The 13,863-nt window shown below is 48.9% G+C and overlaps 1 protein-coding gene across 1 annotated transcript; it reads right to left on the bottom strand.

Annotated features, from left to right (window-relative positions):
• Nucleotides 1-3,534: 3,534 nt before the first annotated feature.
• On the bottom strand, nucleotides 3,535-10,337 carry LOC104542529 (CMT1A duplicated region transcript 4 protein homolog; the record flags this gene model as incomplete). The annotated part of the gene is made up of 2 exons (XM_010186873.1): nucleotides 3,535-3,651; nucleotides 10,078-10,337. Coding segments are annotated over 2 exons (377 nt in total), but the record flags the coding sequence as incomplete, so codon positions are not given.
• Between the last annotated feature and the right edge of the window lie 3,526 nt (nucleotides 10,338-13,863).

Raw genomic sequence — 13,863 nt, 5'->3', positions numbered from 1 at the left:
CTGCTGACTAGGGGCTCTTCAGGGCTCCACTCGGACCAGCCTGTCCCAGCAAGATGCACTTTTCCATGCTAAGCTCCAGTCAAAGCCCTGTGCAAATGGAGCATCACACACTGGATTCTGCCAGCCTTTCTCATAGCAATCAAAGCAAGCCATAACCTCCACTCCCTGGGGAACAACACAACTGCTGCTCACTCCCACTTGCCAAGAGAACTGCACTTTCTAACCACACTGCTGTGAGACAGGCAAAACACCACAACCACTGTCACCTGGTCTCAAGGCCACCATTACAACAGATTTCCTCTAATTCCTGCATCACCCAGGCTTTATAGAGGCATCATTACACCAGGATCCTCCAGGGAGGACTGCTTCTGGTGGAAGCACTGATGCACATCCATGTGGCCCCACCGCTAACTGCCTGGCTTTTCAGAGTAGCACCTTTCCCTGCGCACCCCGCTTCGTCTAGACACGAGTGTGTGCACAGCATGCCTGTTTATCCACCAGGGAGTGAATCAGCAAGTCTGGAGCCCCGGTCGCTGTGGATTAGCTCTCCACTGGAAAGGATAGCTCTTGTTATCGTCATTGTACTGTGCCATTAATCCACCCGAAGGAGCCTGGCCAGCAGCCCAGATTGCCTGGGGCAGCCACAGAGAGTTTCTGTTCCCCGAGCATATTTTTCAGCTCCAACACGATGTGCTCCCCATGGCCCTGCTAACAGCCTCAGCTAATAGCAGAGTTCACTTCCAGCTCAGAGAGATCAATGGCAATTTAATTGCTAGAGTATCTTCCCGGAAAAGTGCTGTTGGATCCACATGTGGTTAGAAGAATAGAGAGAAGTGACATGGGGAGCATCAGAGAGGGGTTTGCCTTGGCCATCACCCTTCCAGCTGGCACCCCAAATTCAGCTATGACCCCTTTGAGAGAAGAAACTCTCAGGGCAGGTCACTGCTAGTAGTGGCCGCTGCTGCCCACACATTCACCGCCTTGATGTAGAGACGCAAAGAGATCCCAGTGCACCCAGGCACTGCTACTGCGACCACATACCCAGGGCTGGCAGCTCCCCTGCACAGTTTATACCTTGTTTTGATGAATTTACTGAGCTTGCAGTGCAGGGCTGTAGATGGAGAGTGGCAGGATCTGTTCCCTTTAATCCTCCCCCCATGGCTTCAGACAGCAGCTTCTAAGAAGGGCCTGGATATCTTCCTACCTCTGATGAATTTTGCAGGCAAGATCATAATTTGCTCTTTTTAAAGCACTTCATAAACTCTCCAAGGTCCAACCTAGTCAAACAAACAAGAGCACGCAGCCTTAGGGGAAGCCCACAAAGGGACAAAGCATCTCGCACAGCAGTGACATGCACCAAGCTCTTTTCTGTTCCACAGCACCAAGTGTAGGATGCAATGGCAGACAGGGACATGACTTATTGATCAACTCCCCAGTCTTCTGGCTGCCTTGAGCTCACCTAATTTATGTGAGTGGCTGGGATGTCATCTATCTACTGAGGGAGCCCAGGATGCCAGCATCACAGGGGATATCTTTTGATGACAAAAGAGTTTCAGCAAACTGGCGTTCCACACATCCTACCCAGGCGCTGGCAGATCCTCGTGTGAGGTCCGGACACAACCAGTCCCCTCCCCAAAGTAGGAGTCCTACAAGAATTGTCAACCCTGACTGCAAATCAAAAGACTTTTCCCAGCTGCTGCCTTTTGTGCCATCCTCCATCACAGCTTTGGTATCTTGCTGGCATTTAGGGAGCTGTGTTTGGAGAGCAAGAGGTCTGATTTGGTCTCCTGATGACTGTTAGAGAATGTCTGTCATATCTGGAGAGGACCATTGGCTAAAATATAACTGCCACCACTCTTCCTGCATGTGCAGGAATCTTACCTAACCATCCCTATTTGAAAAGAAAAAGCAACAGTACTAGAGTGGGAGCTTTTCCCCAAGCAAGGGCTGCAGCTCTGGGCCAGGCTCACAACCTGTGCTCTTTCAGCTGAACAGATGATCTGCATTTTCTAGAGGAAACATTACTTATTTTCAATGCTTTTCTTCCTAAAGAGATAATGCAGAGTCTCGTATCAGGACAGCTAAAGATCTAGGAGAAAGTCCTGCTCTCCTTCCCCAGGCTGACTGGGAAGAGGTCTTTTATTTATCCATTTAAAAACTGAAAATTTGTGGTCAAAACCAAACCAAAATCAGTTTGTGGTTTTCAGATTTCTAGCAGGAAACTGTAACACCTTTAAGAAAGCATCTACTGTGCATTAAGAAAACTTTTTAAAAAGCATTTAACAGTTTCATTTAGCTAGGAAGAAATTTCCGTTATGAGAAAAGTGGAAAAATCTCTTATTCAACCCAAATTGCACACCCAAAATTCCCACTGTAGGAGGAAAGTGGGGCTCAAAGAAGCAGAAGCCACCCACTGAAGACAGGGACTAAAGGTGGCTATGCTTGGAGCTTTGTGGGAGTGAGGCATAGAGATTCGCCCTTACATTTGAGCCAGGGAAATCTCATCCAGCTTTTATGCTTTGCTCCTGTCCTCACTGTGCTAACAAGCTCAGCTGAAAGATGGCGATAGGGAGAGAAGAAACAGAAGAACTATCAGCCTGGAAAGACTGGAATTACAGCATTTGGGCTCTTCTTCCCAGGATCGCCATCCAAGCTACAACACCCAGATGACCCTTGACTCTGAATACTAGCAGGAACACAGCAAAAACCTTGTTGGTTTCACTGGAGCAGATAGGTTTTGAGGGTGGAACTGCATTTCCAAGCTACCCCTCGGTACCCATGGACTGCAGATAACATCTGTGACCCACCTAGGTGGTTTCTCTGCACCCAGAGCTTACAGTTCGATGCAGATCTCAGGCCTGAGCAGTTTGGGAAATCCAAGCAGGACTGCTTGGACAGTGGACAATCTCCACCAGACTTTGGAGGAGAGGAATCAAAACGCCGCAGGGGAGGCAGCGGAGGCAGTTGCTGCTGGGGCAGGGATGCAGGAGTGGGGAAGGCAGCGCCAACCTCAGAGCTCGCCGGCGCCGCGTGGGGAACCTGATGAGCTGGCACATAACTGGGGAGTGTGAGACGCCAGAGGAATGAAGGTTATTGTTCTCAAGCAGCTTGGGGAGCAGGCCAGAGACCAGACCAAGGTTTGGTGAGGAGCAGTTTAAGATGAGATCAAGACCCCTGGTAACGTTTTGGAGGCATAGCCTTGGAACCGCATGTCACAGCAAACATGACAGAGTGTCAGGCTTTCAGCCCATTGCTCATCAGGGTTATTTTTCCTGCCTTTAAGGCTCTAAGGTCCAAAATTTAAATCCCCCTGGATCATAGAAGTTTGATCCTGAAACACCATCCACCTGCAGAGACTCCCACAGCATCCAGACTTTATCAGCTCCACCTTTCTGTCCACACATCTGCTTCATATGAAAGACCTGAGAGTTCTGCTCCCACACAAATCAGTATTTACCCTCCACCAAGCTGCTGCTCAAAGCATCACAACAGACTCATAAACACAAACATAAACCACAGCCACTTCAGTGAGCATCACACAGTGAAGTCCTTCAGGGCATCATCTCTCTGCATCTCAGATAGCTGAAGGCAGTGAAGGGCGTTGCCAAAAGCAGCCAGTGCTTCTTGCAGAGGGCCAGTAGGACAGTCTGCCTGAAAAACAGAGTTTTTGAAGAGCCAGTGCTGGCCTCTGAAAAGTCGTCAGCTGTCACGTATATCTGACCTTCCAATCCTGCTGAAACAGTGGAGAAAATAGCAGCTAGAAAGCTTTAACAACACATGATGCGAACAGAGACCCAAAACTCCTTGCAAGCAAGGTCAGACCACGAGACGTGGTTCTGGTAGCATTGCTGTGAAAAAGTCTCAAAGTGCTTTAAACTGTGCATTAAAGGCCACTATCCAAATTCCACAGCTGTACCAGAGGTAAAGGGAAATGCAGTGATGTGGACCTTTGGCACCCAGCAATGAGTGACCTGATAAAACAATCCTGATCATAGACCTCATTATGCTTCACAGTTAATTATAAAAGTGTGTCTCATGCTCCAGTGTGCTGCACCCACAGCCTGGAGATGAGCCAGGACAGCTTCCTGCAAGGGACCCAGCCCTCCAGCACCCCAAGGTCTTGGTGGGTGCTTTATGCCTAGACTAGAAAATGCTTCCAGTGCTGTGTTGTGGTATGGGGAGATGGAGGCTCCCCGCTGGAAGGACATCAAAGCCACCTAGATCGGTCCTAAGCCTGAGAGCGTGAGGGTCCAGTGGCAATGTGCTGGCTGAGCACCACATTACAATTGGTAGTGGATTCTCAAAAAGAACTTGTGTTTATGCACCAAGCTATAAATATTCCTTTTCAAAAAGGCATAACTGGAAAAATGTCTAAATGTCTATTTTTGCCTCCTCTGCTTCACCCACCCGAAACATTGACATCATACCAAGCTCCTACTGAGATGCAGTCATTCCCGAGACCCAAAGTGGCACAACTGCACCCAGTATAAATGCTGGGGAAAGGAAGAAAAGCATCTTTGTACAGATGAAGAGAGGGAATTCTTGCATGAAAATGGCAAGTCTTCCACTGCTCTTTAGTAAGAATGAGTGAGCAAAGCCCCAGTCCAGACTGCCACAGCTTTGCCCCAGGCTCTCCAGAGATCTGATACTACTCCAAGAGGCTCCCAGGTACCCAGGTTCAGCCTTCCCAGCCAAATAGCAAGTAATTATCTCCAATCTCCCCCTTAATTTCATATAACGCCACAGAACCCACCCCAAGCTGCCTCTAAGGAAAGAAACCCACATCTCAGTGAGAATAAGGCAGTTTGCAGCAGGCTGCGACACCCGTGGCACTTGCCACAGGCTTCGTGAAGAGCTGCAAAAGATGAGACAGCAGCAGGGACCGGCAGCTCTATCATCTCAGTGGCTGCGGCATCTCCCCTCTGCCCATGCAGGGTGGTGCAGACAGGCTGAGCACTGCTGGCAGCGTTTGGCACCAGCCAGGAACCACCAAGTGTGATGGCTGGCGGTGGCTCAGCTCCTCCAGGGCTCCAGCATGAGCACTCGCAGAGGGTGACGGCAGCAACCACTTCCCCGGCTGGAGCTGCTGCTGGCACAAGCAGCTGCGTGATGAGGGATGAGTCAAGTGGTGAATGCAGACACAAAATTGCTGAGAAATGCTATTTCAGAAATACCTTGGTGTTAGCTGGGTAACTCTTAGCCCTGTTCATGACCCACTTTATTTTCTACCTGCTGTGCTTATGGTTGTGGTAAAGCACTCTGAGATTAAAGGTTTTCAGTAACAAATCCTCCAACAAAAACCTCTGCTTGTGATGTTAAAATACTGGGCTAGAGGTACAGAGATGCCCTGCAGACCTGATCCAGGGGCTGGGCTGCAGCATCCTCCCAGGATCAGCACCAGGTGCTGCCAAGGGTTTGTCACCATTGTGCCAGGCTGTCTGATCCATGCACCTTTCAGCAGTGCAGGTGTCTCATCCAGAGACACTCTTCTCAATGTACAGCAGCAACATGTTGGTGATGTGCTCAGGGGAACAGCTTCAGATCACAGTAACTATCCCGAAACCCTCAGCAGCTTTGCATCCAGTCAGTCCATCAGCCAAGTCCCAAAGCAGCACTAAAAGCCTCATTAGGGGTCCCCAAGCCACAATGGCCACCATTGTCCCCAGCCTTCCCATGCCACTCTCAGGTGCTGGCATATATACAACCACACTCCCTCCTGCAGGAAATCAACTCACATTTTGCTTAAATAAGGCAGCCAGCACCTGGCTTATATCTGCTTAATGACCTGAGCATCTGGTTTCAATGCAGCAGGCAAGGAGCAACCACAGCATAATAAAAGTCATTTAGAGCTGCAATTAGCCCTGGGCTCCCAGCTGTAGATTATAATAACAAAGTAGGTGCTGCTACATCTGTTGACAGATGTAGGGGGGCTAATTCCACCCTACAACTCCTTCCATCCTCAGATTGCTGATGTCCCTCCATGCCACATCCAACATCATGTTGATGCTCTGCATTAGTGGCATCTTGTGTGTGGGCAGGGATCCCCATAGCATCATGCAGCAAAACTTTGTCTACCCAGCTCTCCGGTGCCAGGGTACGGACCGAGAACAGGGCCCAGGACACCAGTGCTTTATGGGTTTTGGCCTCACCACATGCCCAGAGGACAGAGCTCACCACCATGATAAGCCCTCTTGGTGTCCCCAGTGCCACTCGCACCCTTCTCCATCGCAGCCCTGGGCTCACCAATGCCATGCGTTGCTATGCCTTGGGGGCTCCAAAGTAATAGTGATGGATTTTAACTGGTCTGAACAGAGCCACCAAAGTGTTTTATTAATGCCAGTGGGCAGAACAAGCTGAAGCAGAACGACCCTTCTGTGAATTTACAGTTCTGAAGTTCTTTAATCCTCAGTGACAACAGAAAAGTAAAAATTTTCCATAAAATGAAGTTACTGAAAAACTCATTTTAAGAATTACCAAAGCCAGCATGTTTGGTTTGGTGGGGTTTTTTTGTTTCTTCATTTGTTTTTTTCTTTTGAGGTCTGGGTTTTTTCCCCTTTTCTTCCCTACAAGTGCTTTTTACAACACTTGGTTTTGCTTGTTTCCATTCTGATCTAATTAATTATGCAGAAGAAACACTTCAACTTTCACTAATGACATAATACAGTTCGAAATATTTTTTATGATAAAATCATTCAATTCCTTGAAACTTTTACATCTCTGGCCATTTTGCTGCAGAAAGCCATACTGCCAGAACATTTTCAAGGCAGTTTTAACAAGAACTCCAGTTCACGTGCACAATCCAGCCCGACTACATATCATTGTCCCTGCTGCAGAGACAGAGAAACTGGGACAAAAACCAGCTGATGTATCTCGTGAGGGACACTGGAGAGCAAGGAGCAGCCCATGACACCTCCACCAGTCCCAGAGCTGATCACAGGGCTGGGCTCCCCATCTGGAAAGACACCGTTGCCAGGATGCTCTGGGACACCTTCCCACAGTGAACTCTAACACGTCTGAGCTCATGTGCAAACACTTGCATATGCAAAAAGAAAAAAAAAATGTTTTTGTAGCCACCTCAGCTACCATTTCTGGATCTCTAGGGGCAATTTCAGCCTTTTTCTATGCCGTTTCTCACCACAGAACAGCCTATAAATTGCTCTAGTCTTTCACCAGCAGAACAAGGAGGCCATTCCCTGAGGGAGGAGGTGTAATAGTGAAAACGGTTTAACACAGAGGTAGGAACAAGATCCCTGCCCTGGTAAACCTCTTGCACAGCCAGAAGAAAGGAGGAAGGTGTTTTCCTCCTCACCATCCCCCAGTTTTATACCACCACACAATTCATGCCCGCTCCAGCGTCCTCTCGGAGGCAGAGCCAGCTTACAGTGAACCCAGAGAAAAAACACTGCCTTGACCCACCTCACTGGGGATAAATGATTGCAGAGCAAACCAGGAACCCTGAGAAGCTTGGACAGTGGTTCCTAGTCTGTCTCAGAATCACAGTATGGTTTGGGTTAGAAGGGATCTCAAAGCTCCCCCAGACCAAGGGGGTGCAGGGGGACAACACCCATAGCCCCACCCTCCACACGAGCAGGAAGGACGCAGCCCCAGCTGAGGCTCCCAACTATTTCTGTCAGTGAGGAGATGAGCACACAACATCACAGCATCCCTTTTCCAGGATCCCTCACAACAAACAGCAAAGTCAGAGGGAAGAGCTGGAAGCTGAGGTTTATTTATCTCTTCCCAGTTTCCAGGGCTTGTGACCACAGCCACAGGCTGGCAGGCAAGACACTGCTGGAAACAGGGCTGGTGACGTGCTGCATCCATGCGTGTACAGGCTGCAAGTTACCAGGGCTCAAAATAGGGCAGGGAACAAATTTATTTATACATCTGTAGAAAGCAGTAATTTCTCCTTTTTTTGTTGCTTTTTCTCATTTTTGACATTCTTTTCCTGCAGAGGCCCAGCACTGTTTCCCAAAGCAGTCAGCTGACAAGTGGCACTGGCCTCATCTCAGCCAAAATCACATGAGCTGACAACAGCAGTTGGGAGTAGCACTGTAGACACAGCAGCAAATACTCTTCATTATTAGGTAAGCTGTTTATAAATTTAGCAAAGTTTTCCATGGCGAATGGCTTCCTCAAGCAAATTTCATTTTCATGGAAAGAGAAATTTGACAACTTTTTTTTTTTTCACCATCACAAGGAAAATACTTGTTTCAAATGCATTAAATGTTGAAATGATGGGACACCAGTTCAGCCCTTGCAGAAGTTAAATCTGAAATTAGAAGGCATCACCCTTGCAGGAAGGGATGAATTTTGCTGTCTTCATGACAAAAATTCCCAACCATATTTGCCAGAGTAGGACACTCTCTTTGCCAGTGCTCATGCTGGAGAAGAACCCACCTCTTGGGTACGCAGGCTGGTGTAAGTCTTTGAGACATCACTTGGCATTTTGACCAATCTGAACCCTGCCTCACTTGATGCACGGGGTGGACCTTTCATCACATAGGTGGACGCACTATCAGAGGTGCCTGCAGGCTCCAGTGCACAAGTTGAAAGGTCTTAATGAAGGAAAGTGGTCATGGATGGTCCCAAACAACTGGATTCCACCTCTGTAGCCAAAGAATGAGGTGAGGTGATGCCTCTTTGCAAAGGCAAAATATCTGGCAATACTTCTCAGCACCTAGGGTCTGAGCTGGCACTCAGCAGCAGCTGGAGGCCCTAAGTATGCACTTTCCAGTGTCACATAAGGGTACGGGCTTGCAAAAACATCAGGATTTTTGACCTTAGCATCTCTGCTCTCTATAAAAGTGAGAAAGGAGTGGCAGCCCATCTACCAGCTGACTGCTCAGCCTTGCTGCTGCACAGCTTTTCTTCTCAGTGACTTGGGTGCGTAAAAGCGTCACATGCATCAATGTGTACATAGACATACGCAGAGCCTGGTAAATGCAACTTGAACAGACCTCACGCCCTAAGGACAGACAGGCTGGGGAAAAGGGATAAAACCACAAGAAAATGCTCATTGTAAACACCCTGCCCTTCCAGTCTGTGCTCTTTCAGCAACACACAACTTCGAGGAGAGGGAATCACACAGAATCACAGAATCACAGAACATTAGGGATTGGAAGGGACCTCAAAAGCTCATCCAGTCCAATCCCCCTGCCGGAGCAGGAACACCCAGATGAGGTTACACAGGAAGGCGTCCAGGCGGGTTTTGAATGTCTGCAGAGAAGGAGACTCCACAACCTCTCTGGGCAGCCTGGGCCAGGGCTCTGTCACCCTCACTGAGAAGAAGTTTCTTCTCAAATTGAAGTGGAACCTCCTGTGTTCCAGCTTGTGCCCATTGCCCCTTGTCCTGTCATTGTTTGTCACCGAGAAGAGCCTGGCTCCATCCTCGTGACACTCACCCTTTAAATATTTATAAACATGAATGAGGTCTCCCCTCAGTCTCCTCTTCTGCAAACTAAAGAGACCCAGCTCCCTCAGCTGACTCTCAGTGCACTTTTTCCTCCCATCACCCAACATCTCGGGTCCTCAGAGGCTGTTACCCTGGGGGTAAATCCCAAATCCCTGCCGCAACTGCTGGCACCCAGCACTGCTGCCAGTGGGGTCACAGGGCACCGGAGAGCAAAGAACCAGGCTCTGTGTGTGTGCTGGGCTGCGTGGGCATGCAGGCATCTGCGGCTCCATGCTGTGCCTCTGCACTGCACCCTTTGTGGGTCAAAGCAGCAAATGGCTAGTGATGCATGTGAAGTGAGTCCAATAGGAAGAGGTTCTGGTTTTCTTCAGACCCCAGAATGCAATACTACCACCTCTTGGGCTTGTCTGCTTCCATTCAAATGGGGCTTGTAGGAAGAGTCAAAAAGTTAAATGCCATTTGCATCTGTTGTTTAATGCACTCTGGAAAACACTTGAGAGCATCTTCTTTTTCTTTTGTTTCTAGCTGCAGACCGATCTCTACTTGCTGGAACGTGCCAGGGAACTACGGGGTAGCACACGCAAGGGAGGTTTTCTTGCAAAAATAACCCTGTTGCAAATCTTTGGTGATGGCAAACTGCTCTCAGCCAGGGATGTTTTTACCAAGCTCCTCCCAGTCAAGATGGTGCTGCTACTTCCACTCAGTTCTGACAGCACTTGGGTTTCCTCCTCAGAACCATCTTCCTGAGACTCTCCATTTGACTCTGCCTTTGCTGGGCAGGTTGATGCATCCCTTCTGCGCTGATCCTGCTCAACGAGCATCCTGACCATGGGGGACACGTATGTGACGTAGGCAGGCGACGCACGGTGGTGCTGGATGAGGTGTCTGGGCAGACCCAGGTTGGCCAAGGGCAGGGCATGCTCTGGAACACAAGAAACAGACACCATGAGAGCACAGCCAGTTACCTCCTGGCTTCAACCCTCTCTGGGAAGGGTTAGAGAGAAAAACACCTTCAGTGACACCAAAGATGCTCTCTGGAGTCAAAGACCACGGCTGGAATCGGTGAAGGCTTTGCTATAGCCATGGAGCCTACCTGGCTTTGTGTTTGAGGTGCAAGACTTGAGTGATTAAGGGGTTTAGGGCAGAAAACTGAGACTGGGAAGAAAATCAGTGCAGCGTTGTCCTGCTGTGTGCTATCTTGGTGATTGGGCAGTGCTGTGGGAATGAGAACTGATTATTTCCCCCCCTGCTTTTTTTTCTTGGTTTTTTTTTTCCTTTCCCACTGGGCTCCCTGGTGTAACACTGACCTTCTGTAGCTTCTCCTTGGTCAGTATAATCACACCCTGTGCTCAAGTACAGAAATAAAAGCACGAAGGCTAGAAATGATGGACATCACCTGTATTTCTTGCATGTGTTATTTAAATCTTGATGCAGAGCAGCTACCAGGGATGGCACTGCTGTCCTGTAGTGCTGCCTGGCCCTCCATGGCCATAGCAAAGCCTTCACTGGAATGGCTGGCAAGATTAGACTGAGCCTACTCAGGAAGACGTCTGTCCATGGGAAACTCTGAAGCAGAAAATCCAAGAAAAAAAATCACCCAGAAAGGGAGAAGCATTCAAGCAGACCTTGGAAAATCAGATCATTGGTATTAGTATTTTAGGTACAAGGCTTTTTGTAAAACCAGCTTGTTTTCACTTAGATATTATTAGTCCTTTAAGAGTTACATAGCACAAAAGCAGAGATTTCTATCTCAAATTTTACTTTGCACTAACTTTGCCTAGTGCAACAGTTACCATAATTATGATTAGATAGTGAAAGTGGTAAAATGCAATCTTGCTTAGCATACAGCCAGGATAGGATGGTAGGAAGGTCCTGCTGACAAAGCTGCCCTGAAGGTCCATCACTGTCAAAGGAACAAACTCCCATACTACAGCATATCTGAGACTGGTCTGTGGCAAGCTCTGAACAGCAGCCTGCAAGGAAGGAGGAGCAGAGACGGAGCAACCATCCTGCATCCTGCTTTTGCATAAGACATCCATACTTAGAGGTCGAGAGGCCCTCATGCATGGTGGACACAGCAGTCCTAAGGTGGGGAATTGGGGTGACTCAGTTGCCCTCAAAACAGGCAGGGACAAGTTGGGAGGGCTGCCAAGGCAGAATATGTTTCTGTTAAAGAGTGAAGCTATTTAGTTTGCAGATGTGGAAAGCCTGGTCCACAAAATTATGCCAAACCTTATTCCTTAGATGCTTTATGAACTGTTTCACACGTGAAGAAGTAGAGGCCAATAAATCCTTGGCACCCCCACGGCCCTGTTCACCAGGGGTCCCTGGAGGGCACAGCAGCCCCTGGTCACCCCTGCCCAAGTTCAGCCAAGCCAGGAGCACTGAGGAGGAAGAAGGCAAGGTGCTCCAGGTGGGATGCACAAACCTGCCCATATCACACACACCTCCTGTTCCTAAACAGGTGGAAAGCCTGGCCCTTACCTCTCAGTGCATATTATTTTCTTTTCTTTTTCAAATTAGGAATAGATTTTTTCTCTTTTCTCCTCTCACCTACAGAGGGTTGGCTCTTTGTGACCAAGCCACTACGCATATCAAGGAAACACCAGGGTTTGTTAGGGTTCAGATGTCCAGCTGCAGCACCCAGGGCCCTCATCAGAAAAGCATGCCAAATTTGGGTGTTTGGAGATGGGGATATGTGGGGACAGAGCTGCCTGCATTTCTCCCAGGGTCCCACTATGAGCTCCTGGTGGAAATTAAAACCAAAAGTCTTGGAGCTCTGAGTTAGAAATAAATGAGAAAATTTAAAGAAACATGCTGCTTCAGATTATCTTCTGCTCGAGTTGTAGGGACAGAAGGAGAGAGGAAAAGTGCATTTTCAGCAGTTTCTGAACTGAGCCCCAGCCCTTAGGCTCCCAAGCGCAGGAACTTGCACCACAGCCACTGCTCCCGCAGCCTCCGTCCGGATGAGCTCCAGGTGTGCGAAGCGTCAGAAATTTGCTTTCCCACTCACGCTGTGGGAAAACGACTGATGCACGGCTTTGCCTTCCCCACGCTCCCCCTACCCGGCCCCAGCCCAGCACTTGCGCTAATGCCTTCTGGCAATAACTGGCTTTCCTTGCATCCCAAGGGTGGGCACTGGGGCTCTGTTCACTTCCCCTGCATGAACCGTGCTCTCTGGAAACAGCCAGCCGTCCCCCCTGCAGGGGACACCCCAGCACACCCAGCCGGGACACCCCACCATGCACCACTCAATGGCCCGGCAGTGGCATACAGGGACGATCGGCCGATGGGCAGCCCAGGCTCTTCCCGAAGTTTATAAATAGAGACAGCCTGACATGTTTTCAGAGAAAAAAAAAAGTTTCCATACCAAAAAGGTTTCACCGCAATTGTATTGCTGTAAGGTTACACTGTTCCGTACCTAAGCTATACACACACTCGGCTTTATGATCGAGAAAAGTCAAACCAAAAAATGTCTTGTTTTAAATTATGAGCTTTCAGACAGTGGCACACTCTGTGCTTAAACGGAATGTTTATTTTGACAAGCTGAGATAGTCCATGTCTCTTCAAGTGCCTGTTCTGACTCACTGTTTGTGGAGTTTTTAACCCCTGTAGCAGAACTGTTTTAAAATGTAGCTTATGAGGCTAACATACAGCAAAAATCACTACAAAAGGGTTAAAAAAGAGTTGTTAAAGGACAATTCAATTATTTTTCCAAGTGTTTCTGAGGACTAGGCAGTTTTGGCTCAGCCCATCCTGTGAAGAGCCAGGGTGGACAGCAGAGTGGCCTGGGCAGAAGGAAGCTCCAAGGGGCAACCCCCGAGGACACACAGGCAGGATAGCAGACATGGATACATGCAAGCTATGGCACCACAGCCTGGTGGATAAAACAGTGGGGTCAGGCACCAAACAACACTAACGAGGCACAAAAAGAGCTGATCTGGAGCTCTTTTCCTCATTTTTATAGGCTGGAGCTCAGGTCTTTCTAAAACGAATAAACACATGGAGCGAAACCTGGGCAGCCAGCCACGGCACAGGGCTGAGCTGTAAATTTAATTCAGCGATAACAAAGCCCGTGGAAAGAATGCCGTGTGCCCCAGAGCCACCGCAAAACCTCGCCGCCTGTTCCCAGACAGCTGTGAGATGGGTGCCAGAGGGTCGGGGAGGGTGACAGCGAGGGCCATCACCAAACCAGCAGCACCAGCCCCTAAGAAAAGACACATGCTTAACATGGAGGAGGGCCACGCTGAAGGAGATGGTAAGATGTTTCTGCATATAGACCCGAAACAAGATGTGCCGCATGTTTTGCGGAGCAAACAAAAAGGTGCAGGCAAGTCCCTTCCCAAAACAAACACTTGTGTAATGAAAAGGCAAGGAATGAGCACAACGAGGTGGTGGGATGGGGAAGGACAAGGGTGATAGTGCTGACATGTGGCTCCAGCCCGCAC

This window comes from Mesitornis unicolor, unplaced genomic scaffold (genome assembly GCF_000695765.1).
Source record: "Mesitornis unicolor isolate BGI_N332 unplaced genomic scaffold, ASM69576v1 scaffold14806, whole genome shotgun sequence".
In the NCBI taxonomy this organism is placed as follows: Eukaryota; Metazoa; Chordata; class Aves; order Mesitornithiformes; family Mesitornithidae; genus Mesitornis; species Mesitornis unicolor.
This window is presented reverse-complemented; position numbering and strand designations above follow the sequence as displayed.